The sequence below is a fragment of the Eupeodes corollae genome, chromosome 1, assembly GCF_945859685.1.
Source record: "Eupeodes corollae chromosome 1, idEupCoro1.1, whole genome shotgun sequence".
Taxonomy (NCBI): domain Eukaryota; kingdom Metazoa; phylum Arthropoda; class Insecta; order Diptera; family Syrphidae; genus Eupeodes; species Eupeodes corollae.
Window position 1 is genome coordinate 38,024,855 of NC_079147.1, and position 27,418 is coordinate 38,052,272.

Here is a 27,418-nt window from a genome sequence, read left to right on the forward strand (position 1 = left end):
TACCAATCGACCTTTGTATTAAATACATAGTTTCCAGCAGCGCTATTAGGTTGAAGGAATCAAACAGCTGGTTGTCAAAACCTTATGGTCACAGCAATAAAACGAAATTGATTCCCTTAGATATTATCTCGGTAGACACTGACTATTGCACTCCTACTTTGAGCCTTAGTAAGGGTTTTAAGATTATTTTCCCATCCAGAGAAGATTGCAAGGATGACATCGTGTCGATAGGTTTCGATACAACCATCTTTACTGACGGCTCAAAGATGAAGTTGGTTCTGGGATCTTTTCTGAGTCCCTAAATGTAACTATATTCTTTAGGCTTCCTGACTTTGCTACCGTTTTTCAGGCTGAACTGCTGGCAATAAGGGATGCATGTAAGATACTTAAACAAAGCCCAAACCAAAACCGAAATACTGCTATCTCTACAGACAGTCAGGCAGCTGGCAAAGCCATTAACTCGGCCACATTCTCATCTAAATTGGTCCAGCAATGAAGCGATGAGCTTGCAGTTCTGAATATTAACCTCGGTGTCACCCTGATCTGGGTTCCGGGCCATAGTGGTATCGTGGGAAATGAAGAGGCTGACGAGCTAGCCAGGCAAGGGTCGGCCCTTCATAGCTCACTTGGTTAACATTCCTCTTGGTGCAATGAAGGGTAAAATCTTTTCTATCTACCAAACTGAATCAAACCGAAGGTGGAGCTATTTACGTAACTGCATTATATCTAGGAAGATATGGCCCACCTAAAATAAAACCCGTACATACTATCTTCTATGCAGGCCAAGCAAGTCATAGCCTGGATTGTTGCGGTTTGTAATGGACATTGGCCTATAGGAGTTCATGCGGAGAATTTGGATATCTCCTACAACACCTTTTGCCGTAGTTGTAGTTAACAAAGAGAAAATGAAACGATTATCCATTTCCTCTGCAAATGTCCTGCTTTGCCAAATACTAGAATGAAATACTTTGGAAAAGCATTCTTTCACGAACTTGATGACCTATCTGAGACAAAGATTAGAGATTTAATCTTTTTTCTCAATGCAACAAAATGGCTCTAACATTATCGCTATAAATCTTCTCTATAAATCTTTCCCTTTCTATCACAGGTAAAACGAGATTTTGGTATCAAAACGGCGCACTACAGCGCTAATTGGATCTCAGGCTAAGTTGTCTTGAGATCGCCATTTCTACCTTCCTACAACTGTTAGATTTTATTTTATTAACAATTGTGAAATAAATACACGCAAACGTTTTTATAAAAATTTAATTAACAGAATATTTCAAAAAAAAAAAAATACTGATAAATTTAATAAAAGATTTAATGTCGTCTGTTTCCTTTTAATATTCTTACAATTGACATTTGGCTTTTTGCAAGGCCACTTATGAGAAATCGGTCGCTTCTCTTCTGTTTTGAAAGTACTAACCTTCTGATTTGAACGAGATTTAACTGTTTCTTTTTTTCGGACTCCAAAAGCCAGCAAACTCCAAAAATTACTTTAGTTTTTGTTTTATTTTAAAAATACAAAATTCCTTCGCTTGAAAACCAAAAGATTTTCAACTTTTAATCAAAAATTTTTCAATGTCTTGATTCCAAAAAAAAGTTATTTTTGTCTAAATTCTTTGCATCTGTAAGGGAGTCAAAATAAAAGAATACTATAAGTTTCAAGCAAGCTTAAGATGGTTACCTAACCCCTTATTCCGAACAATAATTTTAAATGCAATTTAATTCTAACGATATTACTAAAATAAATATTCCAGTTACATTTTGTTGGATATGTTAAATGAATGATTTTTAACAATTTTAATAACATTTTTAAAATCTTTAGTTCTGTTGAATTTATTCTAATAATGCAAAATCAATAATAACTTTAATTTAATTAAGAAAAATTACGAAAGGACAAAATAAAAACTGTATGAATAAAATTCTTTCGAAACACTAGTTTTTCCACAATATACCGAATTTCCTCCACAGAAGACCAAAGCAAAAACAGTAAACTCAACAAAACGCAAAAGGAAATCATCAGCGATGTTGTTAAGGCTCCTTAAAACCCAAGTGGCAAACGTGCAACACTTAGGTACCCTGGTACTATGGCCTTAAGTTGGTAGAGAGATAATGATCTTAGGCAGAAACCAAAATAAAAACAAAACCAGAACAAAAAAAAACCGTAACTTTCTGAAGATAATAGCAGAAATTGACTTTTTCATAGAAAGTCCTTTTATACAGTTTTTTTTTACTGTCTTGTTCTCCTGAAGGAAAATAAGAAAACATTTTTTTTCTTTTTATTCGTCAGTCCTCTTCTTCGACAACGATTTGGTGTTAAGTATGAAGAAACAAAGAAATAGTGATGATGGTTTCTTTTCTTAATTTTTTGTTTCTTAACTGCTCGAGAGGATACTGATGATGGAGAAATGAAAACAAAAAGATATTTTTGTAATTCAACTTGTTGTGATGGTGGTTGAGAATTAATTTTTAAGTGTTTGGGGATTAAGGAGACGTATATACATAAAGTGTCGATAAATTATGTCTCTTTAGTTTTTTTTTTCCTTATCGTCATTTTGTTTGGCTTTTTTGTTGGCTTTGTCCTTGCATTTGGAAATTAAGTTAAGGAATTAAAAGATATCTTGGCGGGACGGTATCTCTATAAACTAATGCCTATCATTAATGATATAGAACTTCTAATTATGCTGATGGGTCGAAATGCTTAAATTTATACAAGAGATTCGCTAGACTTAAATCAATGATAGTTAGAGCTTTGAAGTTATAAATTAAATTTCGCAGAAAAACAGAACGATTATTCATGATTTCTTATTAGAATTCTTAGTAATTTTTTGAGTTTTAAACATAAATTTGAATCATTTAAAATAAATCTTAAGAACTCTCTTGAAATCAAAATATAATATAACTTTTCACTCATATAACAAAAATTTAAACAAAGTTACAAATTTAATCCATTCCTTCTACCAACTATTCAGCTATTTACAATACTATGGAAAAGAAATGTTAATTTCTCAAACTCATTATAAAATCCATTTTTGTTTGCTGTATTGTATGTCACTAATATGAAAAGCGAAAAGCATCAGGATCCTGGAATAAAAAAATGCGAAAGCAGCGGAAAAAACAGGAAGGGAGTTCAAAATAATTTAAAAAGTTCATGAATATATTATCATACTGTATTACTCTACTTACTTAAATATCAGAGAGCTCACATTAATGAATCAAATTAATTAAAAATTCCTGTATAGAAACCGTCAGTAAGATTTAAAGTGAGAAATCTGCTTATATAAGTCGAGGGTAGTGAAATATTTCCTATTTCTATACTATGCATAATTTGTTTTTCATTTATCCTAAAGAGAGACAGATATATGACAGAAGTCTTACTTAATAAACTTAAAATGGTTTCAGATACTTTGAAATTAGTGGAATGCTTAAAAAAGTATAATATGACAAATGGTTCCATTAAATAATTTAAGTCGATTGAAATAAATCCTACTTTCAAAATTTGGGCTTTTTTTTACTTTTGCAAACTGCGATGAGGCCAATTTTTAACTTTTTGTCTTATTACACTTTAACAAAGGAAATAACGTCACATTGTTTGTATTTCACTATCAAAAGTTTGATTTTAACACAGCATTATGGCTGTGTATTAACACTGAGATATTCAAACAGTGATGTATGTATGGGAGGAATGGCCTTAAATTCTCAGGCACAAGTGACTTAAAAATTACTATTAAAATTTGTTAAACAAATCATTTTTGGCCTTATACAAATTATTTTTTTTTCAACATTTTCTAAATTTTTTTTAGAAAAATCCAACAGCTTTTTCTTATAAAATAATACGCACAATTTGGGACATTCGATTTGAATGAAGACAGAAGGAGGCATTGATTACAAAATCATTTCGTTCTATGCAAAATTTTGTTGTTAGCCTTAGATAATTTTCTTAGAAATATCTTATGATTATTTTTGATAAGAAATAAAAACTTTCAAAAAATGCTTCCGAAATTGATAAAAAAAATTGTTCATCTAAAAATGTCGGAAACAAGGACAGGTATTGAAATTACTCTAATTTTTTTCTTAGAAAAAATCAATTGACAACTTTTTAACTATACACGAATGTTAAAAAAACAACAAAAACTTTTAAGAAATCCTTTATGACTCAAGTATTACGAGAAGAAAGAAAGATCCGCAATACAGATGGGAAGCTATCAGTGTGGCGCATTTAACACCCCGGCCTCTTTTTTCTGAAAATATTTTGAACTTATTTCACTTCGTATAAGTACAAAATATCAATATGACGAACTGCAGAAAATAAATTTAATTTCGCTTTTAGTGAGATAGATAGATATATAATTTTATTTTCAAAAAGAATTTACAAAAAATGAGTATTGCTAGTTTAAAATTAGTTTTGACATTACCTTTAAGTTGCCTGTTAGGTTAAAAAGGAAATTTAAATAATATATAAGCTAAGTAAGTAGATTACGTTACATACATGTGTTATGAAAATTTATTTATAATAAGATTTAAATATTTAATCGATGCTTTTAAAAAGTGATATAATGTACATATTTCATCAGTATCTTTTTGGAAGGCTCTTTCATTGATATTAAGGAGCCCGCAGCGTGCTTAAAAAAATGATGGCAATTATATCACGTTAATTGGAGTCATCAAAGTTGTTCGGTATGCCAGTGTACATCAATTTGCAATATTCATCGTGATATTGAGACTGTGTCGCACCAACTGTAAATTCAGTCCAGTGTTTTCTTTCATTTTCAGAATGTTATGTAAGCGGTAGATTTATGTCAAAAGAACAACGAACATCCATGGAAAATATCCAACCATTCCTTAGCCCAAAAGATTTTCTTGTTTATGATGGCTTTAGATAAAATTTTGGGTAATCTATTATTATTAAGATTTAGATTTCGTCTTATGAAAGAAAAATGTACCTGGAGGCACATTAAAAAACACTTCGGTAAGCCTGTTTTAATGTGCAGAGCATAGTTGGGCGTATTATCGGGCAGTAAAAAGCATCTTTTCATGAATAAACGCTGGTTTTCGACTGAGTACAGTACAACATAATAGTTTTTGAGGTGGCATTGTATATTTTGAACTTTGTTGAGTGTTGGACGGTATTGTCTCGCAGCAGTGTCGACCACGTTGCATTAATAGAATTCTTAGATGCTATCAATCTGTTTGTAAGATGCTCATTCCAAGACAAGTTGTAATTGAACACTACGCCAAGATATTTGTTTTGAATAGACACCTTTATTTCTGAATTATTGTAAAACCATTTTTCGCACGCTGCTCTTCTTCCACCATTTCGAAATATTACTATTTCCGACTTATCAAGATTTATTTCAAGATTCCATTGATTGCAGTAAGTCTTAAAACCCTCAATTAGCTGTTGCAAATTGGTAAGATTATCTGACAACATTACGATATCGTCCGCATATAAAGAGGCGTTAATTTGAAGATCGTCTAAAACAATACCAATTGAAAGTTCCACCACTCTCTGGCTGAATGAACATATTCAAGACTCCTAGCAAGGTTAACGAAATAAGCTTGTTTTTTAGTTTTACATAAAATCCTATAGTTTTTGTTGGCATCATAGTAGTTTCTACGATATGTTTCCAGGTTCAGTTTTCTGAAGGATTTAATGTGTTTAAGAGCATTTTTCCTGACCATAAAACAAGCTAAATCGAACCAAGGTTTTTTGGCTTAAACTTAACATTTTGTTGCATTGGAGCTCCGTTTGCTTCATAAATACAGCTTTTGATTGCTTTGCATCGTTCTTCAATTGAATCTGTCGGTATTATGATGGAGGATATAAGTGAATCGAGCTTATTCTTATTAGCAACACCTCTTTGGGCATACCATTATATTCTAGAGATTCCTCTTTGGTTGGTATTTACTGCTGTTACTGAAGATTTTAGGGACCAAAATAATGGAATGTGATCTGAGAAGGTTACACAATCTGCACACTAAAATCTACAACCAAATTAGTGATTGCGTACGAAGGGCAACAGTAGTCAATCACTGAAGAACCTCTACTGCTTAAAAACGTATATTCACCATTTTTGTCACTAAACCATCTGCCATTAAGAATAAATGCACTAATATCATCAAGAAATTCAATAAATTTGGCGCAGGAACTGTCACAAGGAGTCCATTATTAACAGAAGCACTCCCTTTTCTTTTGTTTAAAGTAAGATTCTTGGTCAATTTCAAAACCTAACTGAACAGAAATACCAAACAGGACATTCTTAATTGTCAAACTGTAGGTAGAAAACAACAATCAAAACTTCTCATGCATCTAAAAAAAAACCCTATAAGAAATTTAACTTAATCTAATATTAAATTATAGTTACGAGTAGAAGTGTTAGAGACAAAAAAAATAAAAATTTAATTGATTTTTCCCTGACCCTAAACTTTAAATGATAATCTTCCTTAAACAATAAAAACAAAGCCCGTCTGTTTTTGCACATCATTTTATTGTTACGATTCCACAGAATCCTTAGCCACACAACAATTAAATTGTCTCATCTCAACCAAACATACAAAGTCATAGCTACCTACAAAAGTACACAGATATATAATAATCTGTGAAGTTGTAGTCACACATACCTATCTATGTATATGCTTAACTCATGCTTACATTCATTAACTTTTATGTTTACAACATGCCAGTTGGTAGTCTCGGGGAAAGTTGATGAAAAAAAAAATATAATGAGAAAAAGGAATAGTATTTTCCAGGAACAAAAACAGAAAAAAACAGCAACAACAACGATGAAGAAAACCATTGAAAAAATACTAATAGAAGCAGTCAGGAACAGGACAAGCATTTAATATCCTGACTCTAAGTGCAGAGCCATATATGTATGCGAGGATGAAGTTTTTTTTTTCCACCCTGGCTAAAAGATCATACATTTTCATAAAGAGATATCTATAGCTTTGCAGATGGAGATGATATAGATACACCTTCACATATGTAGTTTAGATAGGAATAACTACACACTATATAGCCTTGTTGTTAGTAACGCGTTTCCTGTGCCACATTTTTATTTGAGACTTCCTGGATTACGAAATAATCATAGTTGAAGCGATTGTATGCGGCTCGAAGATGATGATGCTGCTGCTGCTGATGATTTCTCCCCCAACAGCTAACAATAAAGCCGCATCATAAACCTACCCCCGTGTGTGCAGAAAATATTGTACATATATGTGTATATAGCACGCAAACTACAACAACAATAACAACAACAAACTAAAAAAATATGCTTTGCAATGAGCTGAGAATCATCACCATTATCATCATCATCCTCAATTCTTATCCTCATATCCTCGTCATCGTCCTTGATAATAAAGTTCTATTTTTTTCTTGCTGTATAATTTCCGTGTGAGACAACACCATACTCATACATATATGTACTGTACACATAAGTCGACATCTTGTTAATGGGCTCTCAACCATTTTGCACAACCCTTAATGCCTACATACGCAAGCATTTAGCACAAAACTTGGCCAGAACCAGAAAACAGAAATATCTCCAACACTAAGAACAAAAAAATAAAACTCGTTTAAGGGAGGATAAATGAGATTTCTTATAAATTCTGTTAAAGCTATTCAACTGAACGAATACCTATGACGAATATAAATATTTCAACATAAAACCCAAAGTCATTTTTGGGTTCACGGCTCTCTGAATGTCTGTGCCAGAATTTTTGTTTCCATTTCCCACCATGAAGAAGAAGCATGAGAGGCATTAAACAAATAGACTTTTAATGGATATCTATGAGTACATATCCTTAAATTATATAGATATCTACAGAATGGTATATTTCTATAAGGATTCATGAAATCATCCTGTTTTTACTATATGTATGGGAGTGTTTTAAAGTATATACCCCATACCATTGATTGTTATATAGTACATATACCGTTAGCCTCTGACAATGCACAATAAAGAATATATGGGCAAGATTTTGCAATCGGTGTGGAGTGGATGTGGTATAACCTTAACCATTGACAGACTATGTTTTCTGTAAATTATTGAAAGTCTTTTAAGTCCAAGTCCAGAAGGTTTTCATTAGGAAAATCTCAAATAAAACTATGAATGTAGGTATCTGTAAATTTTTCCAAGGTTATTCTTTTCTTAAAGCTCTTAAAGGATTAAAGTTTTTTTGTAAAGTATAGACCTTCTTTGTAGTTGCAATGAGGCAAGGTTACAGGATTTTCTCGAAGAATATGGTAAATATATATTTCATTAATTTATTGTTTTTCCTGAGGAAATCCTTATCGAGAAGTCCATATTTCTGAGAGAAACATAAACTTACATAATTCTTATCAGAAAACGTATAACAAAAATAAAATAGGATTGATTCTTCTTGAAAAGATTGTATTTTTGAACTTGAATCGTTATCTGAAAAATATGATTTAATAATGTTAAAAAGTTTTAAATCCCCATTTCACTTGATTTAAATTTACAGTTTAGAGAATTTATGTGTCCAAAAGGATATTTTTGTAGTTGCGTTAAGTAGAAAATTCAAACAAAGTTCTAGTTCCGATAAAAAATAATTCGAACATTTTTGTATTGCGGCTTAAATTATGTATGTTGAAAGAATCTAAAAAACGAGTTGGTAGAACGGTGCATTACGCATTTAAAATGGTTTTAAGCGTTTCACTTTAAAACTTAATCTTATGACTTTCTAATCTTCTTTGCATCTTAAATTACTATGGGCTTATAATCTTCAAAACACTGGTCGACAAAATTAATTTTGCTTTTTCTGTCTCATGAACAAAACAACACTTGATTAAGATGTCCTTAATTCGAATTTTACCTTCAAATTTTCTTATCACATCATATTTTTAAAAATGCTTAAAACAACCAAAACCGGATTTTTAAGGCTTTGTTATGAACTAAAATAATTTCTAACAATAAATTGTACGATGATTTTGCAAAGTACAAATCTTTACATAAAATTTAAATTATTTCAGTATATTACTTAGTTTTTGCAAGTTTTCAAAAGTTACGAGTTTTTATTGGATTTAATATGAAGTTTAAAGCAAACCTTAAACACAATACTTTGATTGTTTTAAAAAATAAATTTTGGATTTACTTTGACGATTTTGAATCCAAACTTTAGTTTTAGCTATTTGATCAAGTTTAAAAAACAAAAAGCCAAAACTTTTTGAAAGTTTTGAAGCTTAACAAGTTATGAAGATTTTTCTAATTTTTTCTGAAATTGTATAAAATAGGTTAACTTATTATTAAAGAAAGATTATAAAAATAGATTTTTAAACCATTACGAGTTATAGCCTCAAATTTCAATGTATATTTATGTGTTTTTTTTTTTTAATTTTAAAAAGCAATAACTTAGAAGCCTTACGCGATAAAGCAGTTTTGAGATCTAATTTTAATTAATACTAAGACAAAGAATAAAACCTTGATGACAGTGTTATTAGGGATATGTATATCTAAGTAATAGATCTGTTTCTTAAAAGTTCAATAATATATTATTTTTATGCTCTCGCATGACTTAGAGAAAGCCAGCCGAGAGCCCCAGTTTCACCATCTGCGAACGGTCAGATATAATCGTGCCATCAATATTGCTACTATCAATGACCGCAACTATGATTTTGTTGAGCTCCTTAAGTACATCACTTAAAGGTTTAGTGAGAGGTACTCTAGGAATGTTGGGAGTCATGGTGTTCTGCACTTTGGGCTTTTTAGGGACTGGAGTGGACTCCTCCAAAGACCTCGCTTTGACGTGAAGTAGCAGCTGGTATTGGTTTTATCTAGAATTGGATTTAGCCCACTCAAACCTCTTGCTACGGATGGGATTACTTTCATCCCTCAATGTTGCACCAGGAGATTTTAGAATTCTCATCGCATAACGCCGCTGTTTGTAAGAGATCCTAGATTGGATGGCAGTATTTGCAGTGGAGGCAGGGTCGTTATATATGACGCTAATCCTACGGAGACTACTACTAGGAGTACCCTGGAGAAGTTTACTCTCTTTGGTAGTGGAAAGATCATTATTCACTAACTTTCCACTTCCAACCTGAGGAAGCGCTTTCGCCAAGGATACATCCTGTACCACACTACAAGATGGGCAGTGACTTACCACAATCTCTTCTCTGGTGTCTGGCACAGGTGTAACCACAGCCGCCTTTTTGCCACTCGGTGTAGATGGAGTACCGGTACCGGTTTGAAGTTTTTGTTTTTGTTTCTGTTTTGTTTTTTTTTTTTTTAAATTGGGTTCCCACGAGTAGGCGAAGTAAAAAGGATGGTCCGTCAGTGCAGAGATTCGCTTACACAGAAAAGGCTAGCTAATCCGGAGGTTGCCTGGTATCCGGATACTCCGTTAATGCCTGAGCTGATCATCGACACAGGTCCCAGCGTCCCAGGAAGGAATTAGGTATTGACAGACAGTGATACATTGTACAGTCAGGGGATAAGGAGACATCAGCCAGCATAAAAGCACAAAGCCGTCGGAGGAAGGGGTAATGATTGGGAAGGGGTGGGGCGAGCGACCTTTGGTTTCAGAACTCTTTTGAAGAAATAATTCGCTAGAATCATTGACCTTACTCAACTTCTACAACTCGACAAGTTTAACTCTCAGGTCGAAGACAACAAGTGTCTCTATTTATCCCGATTGTAACCCGAAGTCTGAATCCTGATCTAAGCCATCTCTTCAGCTTAACCATGGTCTGCCACGCTGTTGCCTACAATGAAATGTACTACAATGTACATTCCAAGCTCGTTCCTCTTCGCCCATACGTGCTAGGTGTCTAGCCTACCGGAGTCTATCGCCCTTAAGTTTTGTAACAATATCAGCTTCACAATTTTCCCTTACACAGCCCTAAGAAATGAAAGTGTCTTTTACTTAGATCACGGATCAATATGTGAGTACTTGAAGAACCATCATCCTGTAAAGCAGTAGCTTAGAAGTTGTGTTATTTTTTTTTTCGATTTAAAGAGCTTTGACAGAATGAAGTAAGTTCTGTTGGCTTTGAGCCCCCGCCTGAGTATTTCTTCTATTCCATTGTTATCGGTTGATAATATTGACCCAAGGAAAGATTGCACTACTTAAAATTCATGCTTCGCTTACTTCATTGTTTGACTGTTCTTCTAGCGTTTAATACCCCAGATTGTGTGTCGCCTACTCGATCCGAATTAAAGAACCGTGTACAGCTTATTCGTTTTTTTCCGATAATGTCTATGTCGGAAAATTGTCATGGATTCCTTCCTCCAACGCCAGGTTAAAGGGGAGCCAAGCCAACTCATCTTCTTGAAGAATTCCATGGTAGATGGCCAACCTACATACATAGTCATGTCAATTTATTTGGGATGCCGGTTTCTCTTTTGGATTTGAGCTCAGCTGATATGTCAGCGGCTGCAGGAGATTTGTTTTGTTAAAGCATTTTTACAGCCTTCTTGAGCTTTTTCATGCTTGGTGGCGGTACCATAGCCACTGTTTCATAAAGAAAATTGAACTTGAGATTTTTATTAGATATAATTTACGATACTAAAAAAGTTGAAAAATTAGATCTAGCGATTCCGTCCATCCAACTGACCAAATGTCTGTCCTCACCCTTCCAGCCTAAGTAATACATTTGATTGTGTTCAAAGTTGGAAATTAACGTTTAAAACTCTGTTGGTGTTTATTTCATTTCTCATTTAAGACCAAAAATAAAAGTTGTTCCAATATATTTTTTTTAGCAAACATTGAAATTTCGATTTTTTTACGACCCGCTGGAATTTTATAAAATATTCTTAAATTTGTGTTATTTTGTCACTTTGTTTTTAAATTTTGTCAAGAACTAATTAAATAAATTGAATACTTATTTTTCTTAAAAGACTTTGACATTGACTAAGAAAAGGCTAAAATGTAATATATTTAAGTTTCTTTTTGTTAAACGAAAGGGCAACCAAATTTTTGAAGATAAAGATGATCTGCAGGTGTTTTGTTATCTTATAAAATAAGTACTGTTTTCAACTCGAATCCTTAGATACAAGAGCAAGTTAGTCCAATTTGTATGAAAGTCTTCTGAATTTTCAATTTTTAATGTAATGACTGGGAAAATAGTTTCACATTTTTTGAAAGATTTAAATGTTACCTGAGTGGTTACAGATTTAATGATTCTATTTTTTATTTAAAAATCGAACTTGAAGTTGAAATATGCTTTAATTTTTACATTACAAACATGGCTTTTCAGGACAAAAATTGAACTTAAAGGATTTTTCAATTCCTCTTTAGGTGATGACTCAGGCATGGATTGATCTCAAAACCTCTGGCTAGACAGTTCTTCTGCTGCTTTGATTACTTATGTAAAACTAATGATTTTTTTGAAATTATTGAAACTTCGCATTTTTTATTACGCAAATCATTGTCTGTTTTACAGAATTGAAAAATGTTGGGATTTTATTTGTTTATTTATTCATGGAGAAACGGACTGAAAAAGGATAGTATTGCAATTTTTTCAAACTTCAAATTATTATTTTACATTAATTCAAACTTCAAATATAAATACAAACTACTTTTGTAAATCATCTTAACAAGGGTTGTCATTCGACAATTTCTCGATATGCCTTGAAAATCTTCTAACTATAAAGCAAACTTCAAAAACCTAATATCCACTGAATAAAAATTGAATTTACTCCATAAAAAAGATCAGAAATCCGTTTTTTCCCCAACTTCCCAAATCACATCCTGATTCATATCGAAAAATTATGCAAAGGTATGTTTATAATATTTTGTATCCCACATCACACCTTCTATTGTCATCTTATAACAGTAAACGTGTGTGTTTTGCATTTAAATATTCAATCTTAAGCTATTAAAACCTTTTACCATCAAACCAAACCAAACCAGAAAAAAAATACGAATATTTCGGAGAGATTTTCCAACTATAAACTCTTACAATTCGAAACGTACGCGTACTTTACTCTTAAACTCTTAAATAAGTACTTCTTCTTCTTATACCTATAGACATCCCTGCCGCTTATACTGTTTGGGTATGAAAATGAATGAAGAAGAAAAAAATATTAAATTCGAATTTTCCCAAAGTCAAACCCCTAAACACCCCAACATGCATGCTAATATCCTTTTCTATTCAATTTCACTTCCTTTCACGATTTTCTTCTTTTTTGTTGTCTTTAGTTTTTTTTTCTTATTTTAATAAAAATGAAAGAAAAAATATTTCTAGAGATTTTATTTTATTCCAGAAATATTCTTACACACTGAGCCAATGTGTGCTTAGAGGTACGAGTATAACCAGCTAGAGCGTAGCTAGTATATAAAGCTATTGTCGCACGCTTCCGCAAATCCTATTATCGAGCGATTTGCAAGGATTCAACGCGATTATTTTGTGTGTGCTGGCTCACGCTTCTGGTTATATGGGGTGCTTCTATGTTCATATAATATATTTAAAAAAGAAAACCACCTTACCGTCGCGGTTGTTTCATTCCTTTTTGAATTCTTATCATTTTTATACACCCTCTTCGCCTCGCCTTGTTGTCTTGTCATGGAATGGGTTGGGGGGTTAGGCAAATCAACGGCACATGGGGTGCAAATTAAAAATGCAAATGTGAACCCGCAAAACACTAAACCAATTTCACGATTTAAAAATACAAAACTGATGCCAGCCTGAAACTCGACCCATTTGATGTGTCCTTAAAGCTATCTGTTTTCTATATCCTTTGTATGTTGATGGCATTTTATTTGCCAAGGGCTGCACCAAAAATCCACGTGTATCTGAATACACACACAGAGTATTTGATTGTATGGGTGTTGTTAATTTGTATACTGTTTCTGTTATATTGGGTTCATTGAAACGTTGTTTCCACAACCCGCATTCAAGAGATCAAATAAAATGTCCTCTGTTTGTCAAAAAGAAAAGCATATATATATGTGTTTGTATGTGTGTGTGTTTGAGGATATGTATGTTTGTAACAATGACTCATTAAGTTTCATCTGAATTCTAATGAGATACAGAGCCATTAACCGATTCGGGAGGCTACCATTGCCCCTGTTTCTGGAACTTTGTATATTTTATATTTATGGTGTTGTATAGTCTTGTGTAGAGTGCAAATACCAGGGCAGTATTTTAAACTTTGATGCAATGTCTAAAACGTAAGGCCCTATCTTTGGATCGATCAACGTACTGGCGTCATGGTAATGAAATAATGCAACGAAATTAATTTTGTACACTTAAGCGTATACGTAACTTTTTTTCAATATTCAATATCATTTCAGTCCATACTCATTTTGAATACTTTTAATATGCCACAGTGTGAATAATGGAAGACGTTATAAGGAGGGTGTCGGTGCACATCGACTTTGAGCTCTTCATGGGGAAAGATATAGCTTTTTAAGATATTCGCGAAGTTCGGCAAAAGAACGATTATCTGTACTTTTAAAAAAATAGGTTGGGCTCAAGAAATGGTGTCAAGAAACCTAACGACGATATTCGAGTAACGTTATTTAGTTTATGATATATTTTAGAAGCTAATTTATTCGCCCAGATATCAAAGTCATATGTGGTACCCATCATGTGGTCATGCAGAGGTCTTGGGTTTGATCCATGCCGGTGCCACATAAAGTTTTTTCACGGATACTGCCTCTTGCGAGGAATTGACGAATTCTCCAAGAGTAATCGTCGCCCTTAAAAGTGTTTTCTCAAATTGGGCATTGAACTGTAGGTCCCCTCCATCGCTGACAACATTACTCGCACATAGGAATGGTTGAAAGTTTTAAATCACTAGGCCATTGTTCTCTAAGGACTGTTGCGACACCTAATATATTAATCATACACAGGTTTTCAAAATCAACATATTTGGACTGACAGAAATCTAAACATCTTGCAACATTTTTCGTGGCATGGAGATGGAATCCCAAGTCCTGGATATTGGCTAGAGAGTATGTCTGTTTTTAACGATAGTGACTTCAAGTTACATATTCCTTTCCGTCATTTCAATTTGTTACTACTTTTTCCCAAAAAATCTGACCGAATAGCGTCAATACCAGCTTTACTAGTTTTTTGGCATAAAATAAGGACTTAGCATAGCCTCATAGAGCATTTAGTCAAATGAAGACCAATTAAGAGGATTAGTCCTAAAATCAAATGTTGTCTATGTTTTGCTATGTTTAAAAATAAGGACTTATGATTTTACTAATGTGTAAACTACGACTGTCATTTTGATTAATTTTATTTTATTTAATAACAATTTTGGTTATTGATAAAGCCTTTTGACTAGAAATAAGCTTAATCATTAAATTCCGTTAAATGGAAGGCGTCCTCCTTTTACTTCGGCCAGTTTTTGTTTCATGATAATTTCAACAATTAAGAAGCTCTGTTCTGGTAATTAGTGATTTATGATGAATTTCAAAAATTTTAATGAACGGTAATGTCATTACCGATTGGTATTTTCAACTGTTTAACCACACAAAGCAAACATCGAAACTTTTCATGCAGCCAAACACCCTTTGTAAACTACAACTAAATTAATATCATTGTCGAAAGTATTCGATTAGAAAGTCTATTTTCATTTTCATAAAGTGCATTTAGGAAAATGAGCTTTTGAATATGTCCAAATAAGCTTCTGATGTCAAAATAAATAAATTCTTAGAGCATTTGATAAATAACACATTTTTTTTAATGTGTTTTTGAATATTTCACAATTTGTTAAGTTTTCAAATCCAAGCATAATGAAATACAGCCCTGAAATCACTCTTTCAATTTCGAATAACGAACTGAAAACTGTTTCGTTGGTTGTTTTTACCCTTAATTTCAATACCCTTTTCGAAGTCGAAAGGGTATGATAGTAGGTACTGCTGCTGCTTCTGTTTCTGTTTCTGCTGCTGCTACACTCAGTTGCTAACCCACCCAGGACTCGCTAATTTTTTTAAACAAAAATGCATCTGTGTGTGTGTGTGTGAGTTTATTTGCGTGCGCTGATGTAGGTTTGTTTATATTTACATATTTATGTATATACATGTATGTTTGTTACATCGTCCTTTCTCTTAGTGAATGATGTCAGATGATGATAGTGGAAAACATACACACAACTCACAAGCTATGTATAGGGTGGTTTAGAATAAGGGTGATGGCAGTCCGGGCGTGTGTATATTCCGAGGAAGCTCAAGAGACAATTACATAAAATAAATGTGTACACACAAATGTACATACATCATACAGCAATTAGCATACAACAAATAAAGCGACAAAAACTAAGAAACTAACACACTGAAGAACCGGTTGACAGCGCGCAAATTCCTATGCACAGAGTAAGGTCCTTTCGCTATACGAGTATATGACAAAAAGCAGCGAGGGTAGTTTTGTGTACTTGTACAGTAGAGTTAGGTTATAGTTAGGTTGATATAGTACAGTATGAAAAGATGGATGATGATGGGGGATGGGGTTGGATTTGAATGGCCTGATGGTATAGTGGCTGCAATCTGATGATATGGGCGGGGGTGGTGGTAGTATAGTGATGTGGTACCTTTTTCGCTCGGATCATTAGAAACACAAACAAAACAAACGGCAATAGGAGCTTGAAATAAAACAATAGTGTTTGGAGGGAATATTATTAGGGCTTAAAGGAAGAAGTCGAGAGGGAGAGTGAGGGAGTCGCATCAGAGTAGAAATATACACGATTGCTCAACGAACGACGAGTAGGTATAAGGATGAGAGGCCTTTTACTGTTGGTTGTCATCATATAGAAAGAGCATAAGAAGGATCAGGTCGGCGGCGACGGCCTGGCACGGAGCAGAGAAACAATCAACTTCATGGAGTACGTAACGTAACCGTTGCTGTTCGTTATAGTTTTTTTTTTGTATTCTTTTTATTTTGCTTACTTATTTCTCTAGCCCCCCATTCTCGTTGCCTTCCTTATTTTAGACATGATTGCAAGGAAGGGGAATAGAAGAGGCGCGCTATGTTCCCTAATTACTCTTGAAATTCGCATTAAATGCGGGTTGTAATTAAAGTTTTTAATTTTCCTTCATTTCCAAGTTGTCTGTCACTGAAGGAGAGAGGTAAAGTGGTGTGTTATGGGTTGTGAAGATATATATCTATCTTTTTATCTATCTATCTTTCTTATGGGTGTGTATGGGTGTATCTGTACGCGCGCGACTACCTATCTAAATATATATACATGAGTAAGAGTTAAATGAAAGTTTTTTTGCATATTTAAATTAATCCGAAGGGTTTACTTAAAAGCGTCAAGGGATCATCTTTAATGTAAGTTTTCTATGTGTATCTAATGATTTTCTAGGGTTTTACGAGTTATGTTCGTATATTTTTTAAACTGGAAAGTGGGTTGATTAAAAGCATCAAATGTAGAAGAGCTATGTGTATAGGTATAATATGAATTTCAAATAAATTAAATTACTGAAGTGTATGCGTATAAATAAATTAAAAAAAGAAAAGTTTATGCCTTCAAAACGAATAAGAAATAATAAATTTAAAAGCTTAAAAATGTTTTTAAGTTTGAAGGAAACAAATGTTTTTTTGTTCACTTTGATAGTGAACTATAGTTTTTAGTTAGTAGATTTCTATTTTTAGCAACTACAACCTCAATCAATAACAACGCCTCAACTCAACTTTCCCTTCCTGTCTCCAAAATCTTTAGTCTATCCATCAGCCAAGGGGATTTGAAAATTTTAATTAATAATCCCAGTAAAAAACAAAAAGAACTACGAAGAAGATGTTAACAATTATCGAACCATAGTTAGTCTTTTCATATGCCAAAGCTTTTTGAAAATATTTTGTATAAAATATTGAGCTTCCTCTGCAAATACCTCATGTCCACTAGACAGCATGGTTTTCTTAAATGCAGGAAACCACCTGCAATTTAACCTAGTTGAATTTTTGTTTTTTAACCTCTCTGCCTTATATAAAGGTACTGTAGTCAATGTTTTATCAACAGATTTCAATAAAGAATTCGGCAAAATCACCCAAAGACTTATGCTCCTTAAATTGTCCCTTCTTCGCTTGAAACCTGCTTCAAAACTTGTATAACAGCATTCGTTTCAGATCGGTTACGTCAAATGCTTTCTTACTATGGTTTTCCACATGGCAGCCACCTAGGCTCTCTTTTGTCCATTTTTACAGTAAATCTACAAATCAATCTTGAAAGTGTAATAAAAGATTCTTCTATCTCACTATATGCTAATGATACAACATTTTTCAAGAAACTTTCGTCAAAACGTGAATTTACCCTTATTCAACGTGCTCTTGATTGCTGCTAATATTGGTGTATTAATTAAACACTTTTTTACATAAGCGCTTAAATATTCCTCCCTGTCTCTTCCTTTTGCACAATCAACCCATACCTCTCCCATATAGACGATATCATTCTCCAACTCAGTGCTTGCTTTCGTTAAAAGTTAGTCCAGAGAATTTTTTGACGACTATGTAACACGTTCCCTATATTTAACCTTTACTTAAATAAAATAAATAAGTTATCGCAACATTCCGTAGAGAACCAGGGCCAAGTGACTTGCCACTCAACCATTACTGTGTGCGAGTAATTGCAGGGATGGAGAGGACCTACATTTTATATGCCGATTTCGAACGACTAGTTTGAGAAAGCACTTTTTCATGACAAGAATTACTCTTGGAGAATTTGTCAATTCCTCACAAGAGGCAGTACCCGTGAAAAAACTTTAGATGGCATAGGCAGGGATCGAACCCAAGACGTCTGGCTTGAAAAGTCCATCGGGCCATGGGTACTACCCTTTATTTGCTCATTCGAATAGTCCGAAGCTTGGTCCCTTATGCAAAGTGTTCATAAATTCAGAATTTCTCTTAGTGGTTGACCGCTTCTGACTTTTCAACCTGAAATCGTTACAAGAACGTAGGAAAATTTTAAGACAGTCCTTTTATTTGTCAACTCTTTCTTGGTTCCATTGATTGTATTTCCCTCTAAAACTCAATCTCTCTTAACACTAACACTAACTAATCCTCAACTCTTTTACGTTCCTACCCGAACCGAACCTCAAATAGCTCCAACGAACCTAAAACATCTCGTATACACTTTTCGAAACGTAAATTCACACTCGGACTTTATAGTTTCCTTACTTTTCATTCCTTAAAACTCCGTTTTGTGAGTACCCTCCACAATCTAAGGTTAAGCTTTTAGTTTTTCAAGTTAGATTCAGAATTCGCTTAGCTTAGCTTATTTAAGCCGAATAAATATGGTTATTTGGGCAAGGCTTAGTAGGAATAATTTATTCTCCAGTTTAATACTCGGGACAAGGAACATAATTCAAAACGATTATTCTGTGGCTAAAAATTCGAAAATTCCACGGATAAAAATATTTATTTTGCGAAACAATGCAACCGATTTTCCGGTTTTTCCAATAGTAACGAAGGGAATGTGGTCCTATATTATACCGCTATCCACCATCTTTTATACTGCGGATAACGCTTATATACGTAGCTACCTTATACCAGAGATAAGTCTAGTATATCACTTCCCTTTTCTTAGCCTTTGCTTAGTAAAAGTTTTAAGATATCCAAAGAACATTAATGAAATTAAGTGTTACCATAAGTTTTAGAAATAAAAAGGTTTGAGTACGATTGATTTACAAAATAAGAGCTCGAAAATGCTTTTTGAAAAAAACCTTGGATATCTACTATTCGTCTTCAGACTCTTACAAAAAAGAATCACAATATTGTATCGTATACAAAACAACCTTTTTTGAGCTGTAACTTGAATTTTTAAATATTTTAAATGGCTTGGGACCCATATTGTAAATTTTGAACCTTCTTAAGTTTTTCTAACTTGAGCATAACCAAGGGGAAAATTATTCATTTAAAAGCAATAAAAGCACAAAGTTGTAAAAAGTTAACAGATTTAACCCTTTTTTTCTCTAAAAGTGTAGGTACCTTCTCTAAAATAGTTTATGTTAAAAATGGCTTCCACCTTCTTGTTTTTAGTTTTTGTTCAAAACCTAAGCCATCTTCAATCGTGTTTTTTCTTCAAATATTTTTTTTTCTTAAATATAATATGTACAGGCACTAACCTAACCTTTGTATACCTATACCTGGGCATGAAAAATAATTCAGTCTTGAATATCATGAATATTGAATCCCCTCATTTATGAAATTTAGTTTGTTTTTTATTTTTTGTCTTCCAAAAAGACGAAAAAATATATTCAAATTGACTCTCTGCTTCTGCTTTGGCTAGGGGTGAAAATTTTGTTTCGTTCGTCCTTTTTAAATGATTAATTGATTTAAAGTTTCCCCCCATCATCAACAACAACAAAACAATATATATATATATATAATACCTCAATAGCTTAGGTACCTAACAACCCTTATGGAATTACTTTTTCAAATTAAATTCTTAATAACACAGCATAAAATGAGAACCTAACCTAAAACATTAAATACACCTTTTCTAACCATTTTTGCTGTTGTTGTTTTTGTTGGATGGCTCAAATATTTCATTTTCTTAACCCCCAAACCTTTTGTTTGTTTATTTGCAGAACATTTCCACATTTTCGTTGGCGATTTAAGCTCAGAAATTGAGACTCCACAATTGCGAGAGGCATTCACACCCTTTGGTGAAATATCGTAAGTATATTAATTTCATGCTAATTTTCTTTAAATAGACACCATTATGTTTTTGGATATAAAAACGAAAAACCTTCCTTTCAATCGGTTCGGTCTTTTGGTCTACTCTACGTCTCATTTCATCGTTTTCGTTTCGCGAGATGTTTGATGATTAAAAACCCCGACAAAATATTCAAAACCATAGCTTTTGAGAGTTTGTATAATATTTTCCAACAAAAGGTCAACAGCAATAACCGAATACAATAGAGCAACCCCAAGCCCAATTTCAATTCCAAGCCCCTGAGATCCATCCCCTAATAAAAAAGGCAAAAAGTCATAACGTTGAAATCTCTGTGGAAACTTTACAAAAATATAATTCGTATAAGTTTTCCTACACAATTTTAACTTGGAGTTATTTATGAAATAAGCTGCATCGATTACCGCACTCTGCGTACCCTTAGCGCAGCCTTCATCATCGCTCTGGCTCTCTGGATGTGGAGTGGTGGCTAGTGATGTCCTTTTTGGCTGGCTGACTGGTTGGCTAGCTGATGGCAGCTGGGGTTGTTGGTATAGTTGGAATATAGTTGGTATTGTGGTGCGGAAAATGCATGAATTTCGCGCAAGACACAACCTCCGAAAAGCATCCCACTATACGAGTACACTAAAAAGTTGTTGTACGCTTAGTTCAGGGCTGTATAGCTGTAGCTGTTTCTTCCATTGGCTAGCGAATTGAAAACATCTGCCAGCCAAACAGGCAACTGAAGGAGTTAATTAAGCAACTTTGGCAGCACCAGCAGTAGCAATAGCAGCAGCAGAAGCAGAAGCAGCAGAAACAGCAGTAGCAAGCGCAGGAACTCATAAACCGGGTGTCATAAGCCAGCGGCACAGAAAAGGGTTATGTTTGTTTTTTTTTTTTTTAATTTTTTCTCGTTGTTCTTCGTTGCTATTACTCGTTGCTGCTCCTGCTGCTACTGCTATTGCTTTATGAAAAAGTTTTCATGACGTGAAAGTTTTACTTTTGTATTTTTATTTTTATTTTTTGTTTTAATTCTTTTTTGTTTTTGGTATTTTGTAAGTAACGCCCTCTGTGTTGCTTTTCAATTTCAATATAAGCTGACCGAACCGAATCCTTGAAAGGGCCATATCCTTGTAAACATTTTGATACTGAATGAATGTCATGTCCTTTCGACAACCAAACTTGTACAAAAGTAAATTAATTTATCTTTGTTTTGTTTCTCTTGTTTTTCACCACTTCTTCTCCTCTCATACATTTATTTGTATTTATTTTTGTTGCAGTGACTGCCGTGTTGTTCGTGACCCACAGACACTCAAGTCCAAAGGATATGGATTTGTTTCGTTTGTCAAAAAGACAGTAAGTCCATCCGATTACATGAATTTTCAATCAATTTTCTGACATTTCGTATTTTCTTTTTTTTTGTATTTTCTTTCCCACTTTTTTTACAACAATTAAAACAACAAAAATAAAGGAAGCTGAAAGCGCTATTACCGCTATGAATGGCCAATGGCTAGGATCACGGTCAATCAGAACAAATTGGGCAACACGTAAGCCGCCTGCAAGTAAAGGTGATCGTAAGTATAGTAATAATTTAGAATTAGAGAAAAACGGCAGTAGTTGCACTTTTTAATGCACCTACTACTATTTTGATGTCAGGGCTTTTTGTTTTACAACATTATGTACCTACAGATTTATGTATATTTTTAATTTGTTGACCATTTATTGATATGATTTGATTTAATTAGATTCAAAGAGATGAAAAAGTTATGAATAGACACTCCTATTGTGTGTAGAGAAAAAAAGAGCTTAATGAATGATAACACGCCCAAGGTTATATGCATACTTCGAAAGGTGAATAGAATTTTGTTTTTTATTTTAATATATTTTTTTAATTCTTAGTTAAATTTTTCTTATATAGTTTTTCTTATTAAATTTTTTATATTTTTATAATATTTTCTTATTCTTTTTGATTCTACTTTATTTTAATTAATTTTTAATACAAACTTTTATGCACCCTCAAATTTTGTATACAAATTGATTTTGTTTTTAAATCGATTCTAAGAGTATTAGTTATTGAAAGTATTTTTAAAAATTATAAAGAAGGAAACGAAATGATGAACATAACATTAAGCTAGAAAAATAATGACGCTATTAAGTAAAAGGTCGAGTGTTGAAATCGAAGTTTGATTTCTCTTATTCTTTTAAACAATTATTATTGAAAACTTATTTAAATGTAGGTATTTGAGAATCTGATTTAAGCGGTACCTGTGTTAAATAAGACAGTTGTTGTTAAGCTTTAATGTCACTCAACGACACAAAGAGCTAGGTACACCAAAAAGTGCTACCCTCATTTTAAAAGTTGCTGATACGTTTTAATCACCCTGGGTTCTTTCCACGACTATTTATGAGCTTCAAGATTAAAGTTGGGGTTAAATTTATAATTAATATAAAATGTTTCTAGATAAAAAGTACGATTGTAACCATTTACTAAAAGGTGATCCATCATAAGGTTTAAATTTCTAATCTAAAATAAAACACATGCCTTTGAAAGAGAACTTCAAATTTTAATTATAAATTAATGGCATTAAATTATACCGTGAAAGTGTTTGCCACGATTAAGTTTTGAAGGTCCAATATTGGGAAAATGGTTTAAACATAGCGACCGGTATCTTGCAAAAAGAACGGATAGTGCATGAAGAATGAAGCCAATTTGCTCATCAGAATGATTTCTCAGCTAGTCCATTGTTACAATCACTGTAAAGCTCATGTCAACAATTTGTTAAAGGACACCATAGGTATGATAATTGATACCATACTCGGAAATGTTTTGATTTGCTGTATTTAATGATTCCTACAGCCAACTGAAAAAAAAAATTTCGACGGGTTTTGTCCCTGAGTTTTTCTTAAGCACATTTGCTGAAATAAAAAAATCGATACATTTAAGTCTTTCATGTTAGCTAAATTATATTTTTACAGTCCTTAGTTTCTTAATCTTTATTGATGAGAAATAGTATGAATTGAATAAACTGAAAATGTGTGTTGTTTTCCATTAATTGGTTATTTTGGACATCCAGTCCAATCCCTTACTGTTACAAATAATGTCTTTACCGTTTTTTGACAATGGATGCGATAAATATTATTATAGACTGTTGAACTTGTCCATCAAAAGTAGGAAAAAAGATTAGAAAATTTTATTTTAAAAAATTGTTGAGTGCAGCGCATTTTCTTTTTTTTTTTAATTTTAAAACGGTTGAGTATATAAGTTAACTGTTTGAGACAAAAGTTCTTGAAAATATCGATTAAAAATGCTTACATCATTATAGCTATAAACAAAGTAGTATTGGAACTTGATCTACCTTTAATTACGAATCAGAAAGGTTACTTTATGAGATTTTGTACAGAATTGTATGAAAAAAAGAGGGATTCCATCTGTCGATTGGTCTTGCTTTAAAGTTTCTAGGTTTTCGTGTTGGGCTAAAAAAGTTGTCAGTTGAATTAAATTTAAAATTACCGAAAATATTTTTCATATAAAGAAATAGTTTAGTATGAAAATCTAGTTATGTTAAATAGATTTTTAGTAGAAAACAAATTTAATAAAATTTTAGAAACATTTCTTAACTTTTTTAATTCTTATATAAACAAATAAAGAACCGTAAACCAATTCTTACCAAATTTGTATGAAAAAACGAACTTTTGGATTTAAATAAAAAAAAAATACTTAATATCGAAAACAATATTTTCTGTGAAATAAAACAAGTTTAAAGATAACAATTTTAATTTTTAAAAGCTATTTGAGTCGAAAGTAAATTTTGTCCAAGTCTTAGTGTTGTTTCTTTTTACGTTTTTATTTTTTATGAAAACACTGACAATTAGATTTTTCTCAAAATTTGAATGTTGAACACAATATATTTTAAAAGACAAAAGGTAGTTTACAGCCAATATCTCAAAGTTTTGTAAATGTATATTTCAGTCGAAAATCAATTTTTGACAACTTTTTTTAATTTTTTTTTATTTTTATTTTTTTATAAAGAAAACTGTCATTTTGATTTTTCTTAAAATATTTCCGAATGTTGAAAAGAATATTTCTTATAAGTTAAAATTAGTTATAAGCCATAATCTCAAAATCTTGAAAGATGTTTGAGTCACAAATAAATTGTTACCATTTTTTATTAATTTAATTTTTTGGAAAAAAAAAACGGTCAATTCGATTTTCCTAAAATCTTACCATAATGTTTCTACTCTGAACGTCGAACTTGTTGAGTTGTAGAAACTAAGTACGGTAACTCGTGGGACCAAAGATGTATAAAAACATAACAAAAATGAAAAGAATGATGAGACCGATATAACTTCAGGACCGAGCTGCAGTTTGGCTTCAAAGCCTGTTGCCGTATCTCCTGTGGCATACACAGAGAAGGGAGTAGTGGCTACCCATGGACCCTCCTCTGCTGTTAGTAGCAGCGAGAGTGGGAAGGTACCGATCCCTGATTTCAGTAGGGGCAGGGTTGTGAAAAATGGCCCTTAAACTACTAATGAAAGTGCATTCAGAAATGGAAAGGGGCAACTCTCAAAAAGCCTATATAGCAAAGGCGGCAAGAGACAAAAATTCTAAAGGCCTCTGGTGCATCATCGGGGGCTGAAAGGACACCGCAGCAAACCGCTAGCGATTGGGATTAAAGCGTACTTGCTGCAACAATTACCAATAAGGACTGTGTGTCTAAATGTGAAAGGTCTCTTGAGGGGGCCGTTACGACACCAAAACGGCCTCGGATACACAACACCAGCACTCCCCTCAACCCATCAAGAAACAAGCCAATTTCAGCGACGTCACGAAGGGCAAAGTCGTGGTTGCGGTCATTGATAGGAGCGATGATGATGGCACAATATAGGCTGATCGTTGGCAGTTGGTCAAGGTTAAGCTGGTGGTTTTTAAGCATTTTGAGGAAGCTTCAAGGACCACATCCTTTCATAAGCAATGGGGGTTGGCATCAAGGTCATGTTAAACTCTTCGTTTGTGGCGATCAGAGGTCTTATGACTCATATAAGCTCGCTGTCAGCCGGTTAGGTGAAGTTTGGCCATGAGCGAAGCTCGAGGTTGTCGCTACGGAAGAAATTCCTAGCAGACCTAGAGCCCGCATTTAGATTCCAATCAAACCTGCTGGTATCGAGGACATTCTCGAGATGATCAGAGTTTGTAACCCGTCCCTTCCGACGAATAACTGGAAGATAGCCAAGCTAGAGGAAGTGAAGGGTCTTTATAGGAGTGTCATTGTGGTACTCAATAAAGAATCCTTGGCTCATGTAGTTTTAAACGACGGTTTTTTAAACAATGGCTTTGAATCAATTAAGATTCGAATTTATAAAAAAGATAAGGTTAACGCGGCCTCCTACAACAACCAAAGGAGAACTCGCGGTTGGTGGGTCTGGGGCTTCGCCGTCGTCTTATCTCCTAACAGACAAAAATTTCCAGATTTTTACACCTCCCAGATCTTTTTGGGAAGATAGGACAAAAGAAGGGGTTGGGTTAATTTCAGGCGTTCAGGGTTCAGACTGAAATTAAGTCTCTCATTACGCTTTCCCAATCATTGATGCTTGTTCCAGGCGGAACTTTTGGCGATAAAGGAAGTCTTGTCCTGACTTAAAGAAAACGTGATATCAACATCTAATATCGGTATTTTCTCAGATAGCCACGCCGCTATCAAATCTCTGGGCTCTGTCTCTCTAAATTCTATAACAGTCCATAACTGACTATCATCTCTAATGGAGATGGCACAACAGTTTAATATTCACCTTTGCTGATTGCCGGGCCATAGAAATATTCCAGGTATCTGCAAGGCAGATGAACTCACCAGAAACGGTACAGTACAGCATATCCTATCACGTTGGGCACATACTGGCATACCAATCGCTACTTGTAAACTGTTGCTAATGCAAGACATGTCAAGTCACAAAAAAAATCTAATCAACACTGGATTTAAAACGTTCAAGGAGATTGCTCTCTCTAAGCAGATCGTATATAAGCTTGATAATAGGTGTCATAACCGGACACTGTTTAATAGGAAAGCATTCCACTGTATGAAGCTGTATTTACGAGGAAGAGGAGGAAACAGTGTTTCATATTCTCTGCAAATGTCCTGCTCTGGTTTGAAAACGCAAGAATTACCTATTAGAATTCTTCTTTAACGATCTTAACGATCTAAATCATAGCAGCATAATCAACCTCTCACGTTTTGTAAAGGACTCATACTGGTTCAATTGAGCTTAGAAGGAAGCCTCAAGGTTTACGTGGGATCACAATGGCTCATTAAACTGGCCTAAATGTTATATTTTGGACAGCCACTATAACCTAACCTACCAGATGTTGAAAGCGTTTTTTGTGTTGTAGAAATTTGTCTTGGAGATGAAATCATTTTCTATTCTATACTTTTTTTTTCAATTTTTTCGATTTATAAAAAAAAAACATTAATTGGATTTTTATTCCAAAATTATGCTGGTTTGGTATCACGTTACAATATTATTATATTAAATTTAATTCAAGTCTCTAGGGTCATTGGTTCGTGAAATATTTAATGTAAATAAAAAATTGTTTTAAATTGCTATGGAAAAAAAAACGTCCACCCTTTTTTTGTGAACCATTGCTGCGAACGTAGGGACTTATACGGACGTACGGATGTACTAACGTACGTAAACACGCATGCACAGACATCTACCTACAAATCTTTTATTTCGACTCTAGCGACCTTGAAACAGACCCATTACAATAACTTCCTATGGGAAGTTCAAAATAGATTTTTTGTGGATTCTTTTTTACAGAAAAACTTAAAAATATATTGGATTAA

At 33.5% G+C, this 27,418-nt stretch overlaps 1 protein-coding gene across 1 annotated transcript in view; it reads left to right on the forward strand.

The window, feature by feature from the left end:
- The window catches only part of LOC129954122 (uncharacterized), a 779,848-nt gene that overhangs the window by 718,652 nt on the left and 33,778 nt on the right, over positions 1–27,418 (forward strand). The window contains exons 4-6 of the mRNA XM_056067819.1: positions 20,500–20,587; positions 21,863–21,938; positions 22,054–22,156. Coding sequence (XP_055923794.1) covers positions 20,500–20,587; positions 21,863–21,938; positions 22,054–22,156 — 267 coding nt within the window. The remainder of the gene's footprint in view (positions 1–20,499; positions 20,588–21,862; positions 21,939–22,053; positions 22,157–27,418) is intronic.